The sequence below is a fragment of the Typopeltis vanoorti genome, chromosome 14, assembly GCF_054136105.1.
Source record: "Typopeltis vanoorti isolate ZY-2024b chromosome 14, IOZ_Tvanoo_1.0, whole genome shotgun sequence".
In the NCBI taxonomy this organism is placed as follows: domain Eukaryota; kingdom Metazoa; phylum Arthropoda; class Arachnida; order Uropygi; family Thelyphonidae; genus Typopeltis; species Typopeltis vanoorti.
This window is the reverse complement of record NC_143562.1, coordinates 103898266-103911544: the sequence shown is the minus strand read 5'-3', so window position 1 is coordinate 103911544 and position 13279 is coordinate 103898266. Positions and strand designations below refer to the sequence as shown.

The window sequence follows — 13279 nt, the reverse complement described above, 5'->3', positions numbered from 1 at the left end:
ATGATGGCATAGTCGATTATAGATTTTTAGTTTCTGTTGGGCTCTTCCCTGGTAAACTTATGGATTTCTTTATGCTTGAACATAGTATTTGCTATTACTAAATTATTTGTAAGGCAAAGATTTATTATTCTTTCTCCATTATTATTCCGGGTTATTTCTCCTTGTGATCCCAACACTTGTTTCGTTTCTTCATCTACTTGATTCTCTACCTGGCCATTAAGGTCTCCTAGTAGTATGATATGCCCTTGAGCTTCTTGAATTGTTTTTTTTGTAAGAGTTCGAAGAATTCATCTTTAATTTCTTTATTAGCATTATCGTTTGGGCCATATGCAACAATTACAGTGAATACTTGGTTGTCTGATTTAAAATCTATAGTCATTGTCAACAACCTTTCGTTTATTAGTTGCCATTTAGTAATATATTCTTTGAGATCTGGTTTAATTATGCAAGCTACCCCTTGTTTTCCCCATTCTCTTGGGTTTACCCCTGAATAGAAAAGTATATACCCATCTTTCATTTTCTGGCAACCTTGACCTTCCTTTTTTGTTTCTGTGACTGCTAGCAGATCCAATCTTGATTTTTTAAATTCATCTATTATTTCGTTTTCTTTTCCATGTAGACTTTTAACATTCCATGTTCCGTATCTCATGTACATTTTTCCTCGCTTTGTCATTAACCATTTAGGCAGTTCGGCTATATTTGTTATTTCTTTTAATGGGTGAAATTTTAAGGCGTGCATGGGATTAGCCTTCAGCACCCAAGTCTGGTGGTGGGGCTGCCGCCTTCGAGGCCCCCAGACCAGCCTATGAGGGAAGTGCTATCCTGTTGGTCCACCAACAGGATAGCACTTCCTTTCCTTCATTTCCTTCCTACCCTTCATAGTAAACTATGATGAGCATTCCCCGATCTGCCACCAGGGGACGTGCCCGATGGGGGTAACAGGTGTCCCCTCACGGGATGGATTACTTTCTTTCACTGTTAAGTGAACAGCATATATTATGGAGCCTACTACCGTGTTGAGGTAATAACTTTACGTTAGATCATCATCTGGACTACACACACACACACACACAGAAACAATCTCTGAGGAAAAGTTAGTAAGTTACCAACAAAAGGAACAAATGAATTGGAAGTGAATGGCATTCAGTATACATTCCTAGGGAGCAGCACCGTCTAGAATGATGATAGTACATGTAGTAGATGTGTTTTATAGCTGTTTTCAGCAATCTAAAATAGTTACAGTGCTCGAGGCATGTATAACTGTTAAACAGCATGCTGTGCATTTCTTGTGGGCAAAAGGACATTCATAAAGTGATGTATCCTGTTTGTGCTTCAATGAAATTGAAACATCCCACTTTGCCAGCAACCAAGAAGTTCGGTGTTTTGCAGGAAAGCTTATGCTTATCGTCTTTTGAGATTCACAGAGTATACTGCCGGCCCATTTTCAGAAGCATGGTTAAAATGTGAATGCTTCATCATGTGAAATTTTATTGAAGCTTTGGGGTATAATTTGTTGAAAACATATTATAGCCCAAAATGAGTATTGCCCCTGCATAACAATGCAAGACTTCATGCAGCTACAGGAATATTGAGGTGAATTCAAGAACTTCAGTAGGAACTCCATCAACATCCACTCTACAGCCTTGACCTTACCCCAAGCGACTTTCATCTATTTATGCTGCTGATCAGGAGTTGAAAATGAGGTCCACAGTTGGCTGAGACAATAGACAAAATAATTTTTATGATGCTAGTTTCGAAGAACTGATAAAGCAATAGGACAAGTGCATAATTGTTGAATGTGTAGAGAATAAATGTTTTTCCAAGGTTTGTATTTCACTTGTATTTTTTTATAACCATTTGAAACTTGCTGTACTTTCCCTCATACATTACAGTTCGCACAGTATGCCAAATATCACTAATTTGGTCAAACGTTAACCCTACTAGGCTGATGTCTGGTGGAGGAAAAAAATTATTTTGTTAGGTCCACTAATGCTGTAGTCTTATCAGCATTTCTAATTAGAGGGTAATATGACTGAAACAGGATCTAGCTTTGGTATGCGTGTGCTCCACACACACACATCAAATCTCAGGCTAGTAGGGTAAGATTGTAATGCAGCTTGTTTCCTTCTATTCCATGTGTACTCCAGATGATGACCTTAATATGAAGGTTAAACCATTGGATAATTGTTTTGGTCTGTTTTTGAATTAATTAATTTAACACAGTAGTGGTTTGCATAAGTTTACCATAAATGAATTCTGATAATCATGTAACAACAATGAAAGAAAAAAAAAGCATAACTGCATTGTCCCATCTGTGAAACATAGTGACAAAAATGTGATAGTGTGGAGGTGTTTTTTGTGGCATGGAATTGGTCTTCAGCTGTATTTCCTGCATCTAGAATTCAACAGTAAGGACTGTGACAAGAATCCGACAGTTTCTTCTGTCACTGCAAAATTACTCTGGCTTGGTTTGAGTATAACAACATGCTTCTAATGGAAATGGCACTTAAACTTATCTAAATCCCATTTGAACATTTCTCAAATGAAATGTAAAGAAGTGAGGAACCATCTCTAGGAGCCGGTATCGGTGGCAGAATTCAAGATAGGGCTGTTAATTTCTTATGAAACTTGCATAAAGACTAAATGTTGTGATAGAGGCCAAAGATACACTTATTAGAAAGCTATATTGATCTTTACCTGAGACATACTTGATATTTGTCTCAGGTGTTGCATTACTATGGCACCATGTACATACAATATTTTGAAATTTATATTGAAATTAATTTCATTTTATTCACTTTTGCTGTAGTCATTTATGCATAATAGTGGATAATTTTTGTGCAACCTTTTCTCAAACGATCAGATATACTGTTTTCCTAAAAGGGATTAGTAATATTGGTTTTATTAACAATCTTTTGCATAAAAAAAAGGACATTGTTAGCATCTGGGAATGTGTTGGCAGAGCTAATCTCAGGTGGTATGGTCACAACAGAATGGGAGAGGAAATATTAGCAAAACAAGTGTTCTCTGCCAGGTTGGCAGGAAAAAGATCCAGAGGAAGACCAAGATATAGGTGGATTGATATGGTAAAAAGTGACTTAGAAGACAGAAATATAAGATGAGATCTGGTAATGTTGGAGTCTTGACAGTAACAGATTGATTTGGAGGAAAATTGTACATAGGAAGTTAGTAATGATGTAAATTTTTCATGTAGTACTATCATATCCTATACATCCCTTGAGGGTACATGTCAGGAATTTGATGATGTTAAAATCATAAAGATTATACAAGAAATACAAATTTATAGAAGTACAAGATTATACAAATAGAAGAAAGAAATACAAGATTATACAAATCTGAAAACAAACCCCAACTCAACATCACCTGAGTTAAAGATCGGTACTATCAACGTAAGAAGCCTGAATGGCAAAGAAATGGAGCTAGCAGGTGACTGAAACAAAAAAGACCAAAACTGGCGAGATCTTTCTGAGCAATAAATACAAAATGTTATATTCAGGCAATGACAATCAAGGAAAAGAAGGAGTAGCCATAGTATTCAACACAAAATACGAGGCTAATCTTCTTGAATGGCAGTCAGTCTCAAGTAGAGTAATGTGGGCAAATATGAGAATGGGGAACTGGACAATGAGACTTATTTGTGCCTATGGTCCCACAGAAGGTTCTACTAAGGTAGAAGTGGAGGAATTTTTTGAGGCTTTAGAAAAAGCAACTGACACAATGAAAAAGGAAAAGTTGGTCCTTGTTGGGGATCTAAATAGCAGAGTAGGAAATGATTGTGAGACATACAAAAATATTTTGGGGAAATTTGGAGAAAAGAGCAAAGCTAATAATAATGGCAAATATCTGTTGGATTTCTGCTCAGGACATGGACTGGTTATTACTAACACCATGTTCCAACATAAAAATGTGCACAAATTCACATGGAGAGAAGAGGCTAGGAATAAGAAAAGTCTCATTGACTATGTTATTGTTGATAGTGATGTTTTCTCCCTGGTGCAGGACACCAGAGTGTACAGAGGATTTGAAATTGGAAGTGATCACTATTTAGTCTTGAGCAGGATAAAATTGAATTTCATATTGAAAAGAATAACATGTAAGAAAGTTTTAAAGCGAATAAAAGTTGAGCAGCTCTCAGATGTGAGCTGTAGACTAAAATACACAAAGATTATTGAAGAAAAAATGAAAGAGTTTGAGAACATGAATCAAACCTTGGAGATTCAGTGGCAAACTCTGAAGAAAACATTGATTGATTCTGCCAGAGAGGCATGTGGTGAGGTTGTGTGCAAGGATAAAAAAATCAGAACTCCCTGGTGGACACAGGAAGTTAAAGAGGCAGTGAAGGAAAAGAAGAAAGCATACCAAAAGTTCCTGTCAAATAAGTCAGCTTGTGCTCTTAGAGAATATAGAGACAAATGCAAGAATGCTAAGCACTGTGTAAAACTAGCTAAACAAAAGTCATGGGAGGACTTTGGCAAGAATATAGAAAATAAATATCAAGAAGGTGGCAAAATATTCTGGAGGTTGTTGAAGAAGCTTAGGAATGGAGGAAAGAGTGCTGTAAAAGGAATTAGAGATGATAAAGGTGAAATGAAAACAGTAGAAAAAGATATCCTTGAAGTATGGAGTAATTACTTTGAAAAACTGCTAAATGAAACAAGCAGTGATGACAGCACAGTGATAAAAAACACTGACCAGGCATGCAGTCAGGAATACATATCCATACTTGAAGTAGAAAAAGCCATCAAAGGCTTGAAATGTGGAAAGGCAGCAGGAGTAGATGATATTCGACCAGAAATGCTGAAGTATGGTGGTATAAGAGTCTTACAGTGGCTGCACTGCATAGTTCAGAAAGCCTGGACAGAGGGACGAATTCCTGATGATTGGAGTAGAGCTCTCATAGTACCCATATATAAAAAGGGAAATAAAACTGAATGTGAGAATTACAGAGGTATTTCCCTACTGAGTGTTCCTGGCAAGATCTATGCAAGTATACTTGAGAAACGGTTGAGAAGAATTGTGGAAGAAAAGCTTGGTGAAGAACAAGCTGGATTCAGGCCAAATAGAGGCTGTCAGGATCAGATCTTCACTTTACGACAAATAGTCGAGAAAGCATGGGAATATAACAAAGATCTGTATTTAAGTTTTGTCGATTTGGAAAAGGCATATGACAAAGTGCCAAGAGAGAAGCTATTCAATACGCTGCAGTTATATGGTGTCAATGGAGCATTATATCAAGCAATACTTAGTCTTTATTTGAGTTGTGAGTCAGCAGTTAGAATTGAAGGAAGTACAGGAAGATGGTTTAATGTTAAATCTGGTGTGAGACAAGGATGTACATTATCCCCTCTGTTATTCATTATCTATATGGATCACATTATGAAGGAATGTGGTATTAAACCTGGTATCAAAATTGGAGATGTTAATGTCATCTCTTTGCTTTATGCGGATGATGTTATACTTCTAAATAAATCCGCTACAAGTCTGCAAGATTCTCTGACTAAATTGAATAGCTGTTGTAATAGATATGGTATGAAGGTCAGCAATAAAAAGACAAAGACAATGAAAATAGGCAGAATCATTGAAAATGTCAACTGTATTGTGAATGGAGAACCTGTGGAACAAGTAAAACATTTCAGCTACTTAGGCACAATTTTTACTGAAGATGGTAAACTAAATATAGAAATAGACAACAGAATCAGCAAAGCTGGTATGGTGGGAAGTCAATTGAATAAATTCATATGGAATAAGAAAGAAATTAGTCAGAACACTAAATTAGCTGTATACAAGACTGTGTTCAAACCAATTTTAACTTATGGATCTGAGAGCTGGGTCAGAAGTAAAACACTTGACCAAAGACTAGAGACCGCAGATATGAGAGTCCTGAGAAAGATTAGAGGCGTGAACAGATGGCATCAATGGCAATATCATATTAAAAATGAGGATATTAGGAAAGAACTTGACATTGTCAGCATCCAGGAATGCGTTAGCAGAGCTAATCTCAGATGGTATGGTCACTTAAATAGAATGGGAGAGGAAAGATTAGCAAAACAAGTGTTCTCTGCCAGGTTGGCAGGAAAACGACCCAGAGGAAGACCAAGATACAGGTGGATTGATATGGTACAAAGTGCCTTAGACGATAGAAATATAAGATCTGATAATGTTTGAGTCTTGACAAGTAACAGACTGATTTGGAGGAAAATTGTAGATAGGAAGTTAGTAATGATGTAATTTTTTCATGTAGTACTGTCATATCCTGTACACCCCTTGAGGGTACATGGCAGGAATTTGATGATGATGATGATGATTATACACGAAATAATAAGTCATGAAAAAAAAAAAAGAAGAAAACACTTCCACTTGACTATCATTCATAGTCTTAACACAAATATATATAATGTTCAACATATGCACAACTTACATGCATATAAATAAGATGTTATTTCTCACATTACTTCACCTACCGATCTCAAAAACTACTGCATACCTCAGCTATCCAGAATGTACTCTATGTGATTCCTTCCCATCACAAGGGTAGGAGCATGTGCATTGATCAGATCTGGTATCCTGTCGAGAATTCTACTCTGCCTCACATTGTTGCACTCACTCACTTGATGTCCCTAGTGTTTGCTTTCCAAATTCTATTCAGACTTCTTGATTTATTTATTGCTGAAACTCTGTTTTCTGAAATTCAGATAATCAGATAATGAAGTCTTCTTTAGGAACTTCAATGTTCACAATTCAAACTAGTTTTCACTCTCTAATTCTACTGATCAAACTGGAAGAAATGCAGCACTGCTTAAGTACTTGCCATCTAGCACAAATTGTCTGGCTATCCATATATGATAATCCTCCTAATCAGGTGATGTTTAGAGGACAACTTACTATATATAAGTTGCTTTATATAAGACTTATTCTGTACTTCATTGATATCTTTTATTTATTTATTTATTCATATGGCATGAATATCAAAACATGCAGTACAATACACTTTAATAACATATAAAATTAAAAGTCAAAAGTCATTTTAAAAACCAATAAAATTAAAAGGTTACATCCGTATTGGTCAGATAGTTCTTGGCTTCGGGTGTAGCACTTAAAAAGTCCAATTTGTCTCCTGAATATGCTCTGAGATAACACCGAGTCACAATATGATTCGCAGTTTGTCTCTGAGCTCCACAATCACAATGCGGGAATGGTTGTTTACCCCATTTAAAAAGCATGTCCGCACATACACCATGACCAGTTCGTATTCTATTAAGCTGAGTCCAGGATTTTCGTGGGAGGTGTGAGCAAGCATCAAAACTTTCTTGTAATTCATTGAGAGAAAATTTTGTGATGTCATCTGTATGGCTCTCTCACTGTTCTTGCTACTTTTGCTTCAAGTCAAAGTTAGAATGTAGTAGTAGTTGGGCTAATTGTAGTGGTGGATGTCTTGATCTCAATCGTCGTCGAAGATTTTCTTATACTCAAGTAAGAGAGCCTTAATCCTGTGCAGATTCTGTGGAACAATGTTACTAAGAGCTGGAAGCCAGTGTGTGTGGCGTTGATTTAATTGTGCCAGAAATCAGTCTCATTGTATTATTTAGTTGGCTATCAACAAGTTTAACATGTGTGCTATTTAGCCAAGCTGGTGAGCAATATTCGGCAACAGAGAAAACTAGACCAAGAGCAGTAATCTGCAGATTATCGGCTGTTGCTCCCCATGTCATGCCTATTAGTTTTTGTATTATGTTGTTATGGGTTCTTAACTTAGCAGAAACGTTTGTTAGGTGTTGCTTGTAAGAGAGCGTGTGGTCCAGGGTAACGCCCAAGTACTTTGGAAACTTATTGTGTCATAGTAAACATCCTTCAAAGAAGATATGTAAAGTGACATCTGTCATGTGATTATTAAGGTGAAAGCTTGATACCTCTGTTTTGTCTGGATTGAGCTGGAGCCTCCATTTTTTTATAATATTCACCTATAGTTTTCAGATCTTTTGTAAGTATGTCTTCGGCCTGACTCATGTTTTTGTGTCGAATGGCAATTACAGTGTCATCAGCATAACAGAACTTGCGTGAGACGGTAGCAGGCAAGTCATATGTGTATAGGTTATAAAGTAAGGGTGCCAATACTGACCCTTGTGGACGACCATTATTAAGTTTTTGTTGTCGGGACATTTTATTTCCTAATATAACTTGAAAGAAACGTTCAGTGAGCATGGAGGAAATTAAGTGTGCAGTCCATTTACATGGGACAATGCTAAGCAATTTGTATATAAGACCTTCACGCCATACTGTATCATAGGCTGCTGTTAGGTCCAAGAAGACAGCTGATGTTTTTTCTTGCTTCTGAAATCCAGCTTCTATGTATGATGTTAAAGTGAGCACTTGATCACAGCAACCACGTTTTTCTCTAAAACCAGCTTGTTCAATCGGGACATGCTGTATAATTGGTGTGGACAATCTGTTGTACAGAAGGTGCTCTAACATTTTATAGGTGCAACTCAATAAAGCAATAGGTCTTTAACTTTTTGCCTCCTGGGGTAGTTTTCCAGGTTTAAGAATAGCTACTATTTTTGACTTCTTAAACTGGCTAGGTAGTCGGCCAGTCAATAATATATCAGAAAAGAATTCACAGAGCCATTTTATAGTATTTGGCCCGCTATTAATCAGAAATTCAGGATGGACACCGTCGAAGCCTGGGGCCTTGCCTGCTTTGATATCTTTTATGATGGCTTTTACTTCATCTATAGTGAAGATTGAGGCATATTGTGAGAAAGCAGGGTCATTTATTTTTAAAGCTCTAAGTTCTTTCTTAACTTTCTTGGTATGTTCACGGTCCCTAGGTGCTCTTGACATATTAACGATTTGATTAGCTATTTTCTCAGGGGAGATAATTATGCATTTTCTTTTAGGTAGATTAGTTGTGGATAGCTGTTGGAGAAGATTCCAAGCTTTTCTACTTGATCGTTTGAAGTCAAGGTTTTCAACCTTATCAATCCATTTTGTTTTTTGAGATGAGTTCAGGCTATGTAGTAATTCATCTGCTATTTCAGGATCTTCACTTTTCAGGAACTCTCTGTAGAGATGTTCACTCTCTTTATTCCATCCAGGGACATAATCTTTTCTGTAACCTCTAGGGATATATTTTTTCGCAGTTGATATGATTGCTCCTACAAATCTCTTGTACTCTGCAACTCTAGCAGGTATCCACCGAACACATTTATCCAATGCAGTCATGGAAAGGATCTTGCTATAGGTAGTGTCATATTAATTTTCAGTAACACCGGTTGATGTTGACTGTGTGGGAAGTTAGAAAGTACATATCGTTTTGCTGGTAATGTTTGCCCTTCTGTGTTTATTGAAACAAAACATAAGTCTGGATTAGACTCTGTTTGCCATGCTGATGATCTAAAGGTGTTTCTATCTTTAGCATCAAATACAAGGTGTATATTATTTATTTCTGCCCATTGAACGAGGGTAGTTCCGCAGTCGTTGTTATCACGGTACTTCCATTCTTCATGATGGCTATTAAAATCACCAATCCATACTGTTGGATGTTGATAAGTAGGTATCACATCTATAGACCATGATGTTAAAGGAGGTTTATAGACATTGACTATTGTTATGTTGTGAATTTTCAGACTCACAAGATGGGTATTGTTATCACCTCTCGTTGTCAGGACAGAAGCATTTTCTATATCATCCTTGATATATGTTGCAATGCCATAATTCCGGTGGTATGTAGCACCAATCAGAGTGTAACCAGTTATTTTTCCTCTTCTATTAAGGTCGTCTTTGTTTTCAGCATGTTTCTTGAAAAAGCACAACGTCAATGTTATTTTCTTGTAGTATTTTGCAGAGATAGTCACGTTTTGCTCTGTTAATTCCCTCGATATTCAGTTGACACATCTTAAGGCTAAATCCCAGTTTTTTGTCAGCATCATCAATAAAATTAGAAAAATCAGTATTGTTTGACTGCCAGGAGAACTAATTGTTAGACTGGCTGCCAAATCGCTCAAGCTCAATTAGTGTTACCCAGGGTGCACCACGAGGAGGCGAGCTAGATTACACCCCATTGATATCTTATAATAAGGTAACATAAGTATAAGATAAATAAAATAAAGCTAATGCTCAAATATATGTATGTATGTATGTATGTGTGTGTGTATATATATATATATATATATATATATATATATATATTTTTTTTATTTTCCAGCTATACTGTAAGCATTGGGATAGTTGACAAATTATCTCAGTATCTAAATAATGTTAGAGGCCCTATAGATTCAATGCCCGAAGTTGCAGATTTCCTCCTACATTGTATGACCTTCCTGACTGCATTAGCAAAACTGTTTTCAAATAGGTAAGGTTATGAATATTTGGTATTGAATTAATTTGTATACTATATTTTGAATATTTAAACATTTGTTTTCTTTCATTCAAATGAACTGCAGCTATTTTGCATGTCATGTATCAGTATAAATAAAATCACACAAACAGACTGACCTTACTCCTAATATTGGTGAGGATAAGTGACATCTGAGGTGGGCAATCTTATTTGTGATGTATCTCTACCTTGTGTTGTACTAGGTAGACTGACTGGAGACGGTATGTAAGGTTTATGCCACAATGCTTGTTGCTGTTTTCATTTCACTGAAGCATTCTCCAAAAATTGGAGCTCCAAGACATTTATGTCAACATTATCTAATGCATAAGAGTATCCTCAACACTTGTCAGTGCTCTGGGAAGGTTAAGGATTAAATGTCAGGTCCTACTCTTTGGAGAACAAACATAGTTTTGTGTTATTTCAAATGTCAGTAGGCATTCTGGCAGTAAATGTGTTGGATGATGAATATTATTCATTATCTGATTTATGTATTTATTTTTGCAACCCTAATAAAAAAATGTTCACGCAAGAGATTGGGGGGGGAGGCTATGACTACACTTGTTTGCTTCTTATCAAGGCAGTATTTAGGTAATTAATAAATGTTATAGATCCATTCTTGTTATACCATCATTATATGTATATAGGAGCATACACCGAAAAAAAAAAAAAATCCTGATTATCAATCCGTTAATTCGTATTACTATTAGCCACCTAACTGGCCTTGAAGTGTTTACACTTCATTAATTACATGGATGCAAAGTACTCATCGAAACCAAAACAACATTCTGCTTAATATTAAAATAACACAGATATTTCAGAGCATGAATTAATTGATATATTTGATCCATATATATGTTTATGTGGATAATAAAATATATAGCTATAGAAACTTCTAGCTATGATTACATTTTAAAAAGAAAAGTAAAATAAAAAGTATAAGATATAGTACCAGTTTTGAGTATCATAATAGTGTTATATAAGTTTTGTTATTTTATTACTACTATGGTTATGTCCTCATGACTTTAAATTTTTCAGGAAATGACAACATATACTAAAATATTAATTAAAAAACTTTAATCAATACATTCCAATATTTCGGCAATGTTACATTGCTATCTTCTGGGAACATAAAACTATGATATGTGCAAGCAGGCACTAACAATGAGCAAATGAGGCTGAAGGACAACTGGCGTTGGTCCTAAAGGTGTCCCCTAGTAGGCTAAATTGGATTTTCTTGGCTGTTGGGCTGATGTGCTTAGGATGCACATTTCCCAAATTTTGGGCAGTGAGGTTTGGGAAGTTTTTTAGAGTTGAAGCTGATTCCAAGAATAATCTTTCATATTTATATTTGCTGCAGTGTAGTAAAGTGGCTTTCTTACAGCATATTCTGTAGTGGGTATCTAGCACATGGTCCGCAAATCCTGAGTGGCTGTATTGGTGAAACCAAATATAGTCTTTGTATTCAGATATCCTGATGTTAGCTATCCTGTCTGTTTGGCCATAGTAGGATGGAAAAAAAATTTTAAGTCGTGTAACCAACGTATAAGTTTATCTACAAGAATAAAATACTCAGTTATTTGTTAATTCTATTGAGCACTTGCTACTAATTTATTTGCAGCAAGCAGTAATCATTACTTATTTTGAAAGAAAGTATTTAGCTATAAATACTTGAAAAAATAAAAGAGACAAAATAGAATTTTATTACAAGCCTTTTGAGGAATTAATTGTTTTTATAGTTTTTCATTTTGCTAATTATATTGATTAGGTGTGTTGCCTTTAAATAATGCTGTACTTCATGAAACTTCTGAAAGCTTTCTGACAATTATCCTCCAATTGAGTTTGTTATCTGTCAGGATTTCAATATTACCACATCTCCATTTCAGTCTTCAAAGGCACTTCTAAGTGGATTAATCCACCTGGGTCATGGGCTTATTATGGATCTTTTCTCTTGCCCTCCTGGCATAAAATACCTGTTTTGTTAACTTTTCTTCTTCTGTTCTGTTTAAGTAACTATTCCATTTTAGATTAGATCTATACATGCTTGATTGCTAACACACATCAGGTTCCTTTCTGAAATGTTCATTTTTAATATTCTGCCATTTTGATGCCATCTGTTCTGTAAAGATATTTAAATATCTTTATGGTACACTGGGATCCATAAGATAAAATTGGTTTGTGAACACTATGTTGTATACAGCTGGTTGAGTGTTTTGACTAATTTATTTGGTTGACTCCCTACCATATAATTTTTGCTTCTTCTATTCTCTATTTCCATATTTAAATTGTCATCTTCAGTAAAAATTGTGCCTAAATATTTTAAATGTTTAATTTGTTTTATAGGCCCTATTCAGGATGCAGTTATTATAAATTAAAGCTGCCAAGAAATTGTATTCTTGGTTTAATCCTTTGTGCAAGTGTAAGCAAACAAAGTTTGCATGTGAAGTATCTTCACTACTGGGCTACTTGTATATGCAAAGCACACATCCATTAGGGTGTATATAATGCTATGCATTATGCGACGGGCATAATGCAAAAGCACACATTTTATTTATAATTGTTGGCATTACAGTACCCTAATGCTAGTGCAATAACTGGTGCATATCAACTGCATGCTTAACCAGTACCTTTTCTAGGTATCCTGTTATTTGCTGATGCATCTTTCATGCAGCAAGTGTTCCTTGAAGGGAAAGTATTGTGATCTCTTAGGCACTATGACCTAATGCCTGTGCATCCTTATAGAACTTCACACGTACTCTATTTGAAATGTTTATAGCAAAAAAAGCTGGTAGCAAGCCATATTCTTCTAACAATGTCTTTTAATACCCAGATTAGAAGCATAATAATCTATCTTATCTTCATTTGCCAGATCAAGATCTCAGTTTAATC

At 35.7% G+C, this 13279-nt stretch overlaps 1 protein-coding gene across 2 annotated transcripts in view; it reads left to right on the top strand.

Annotated features, from left to right (window-relative positions):
* Positions 1-13279, top strand: part of ssp3 (SCAPER domain-containing protein short spindle 3) — a 460137-nt gene that overhangs the window by 393472 nt on the left and 53386 nt on the right. For both annotated transcript variants that reach the window (XM_090403385.1, XM_090403386.1), the window contains one exon: positions 10223-10369. In XM_090403385.1, the coding sequence (XP_090259511.1) occupies positions 10223-10369 (147 nt within the window). The remainder of the gene's footprint in view (positions 1-10222; positions 10370-13279) is intronic.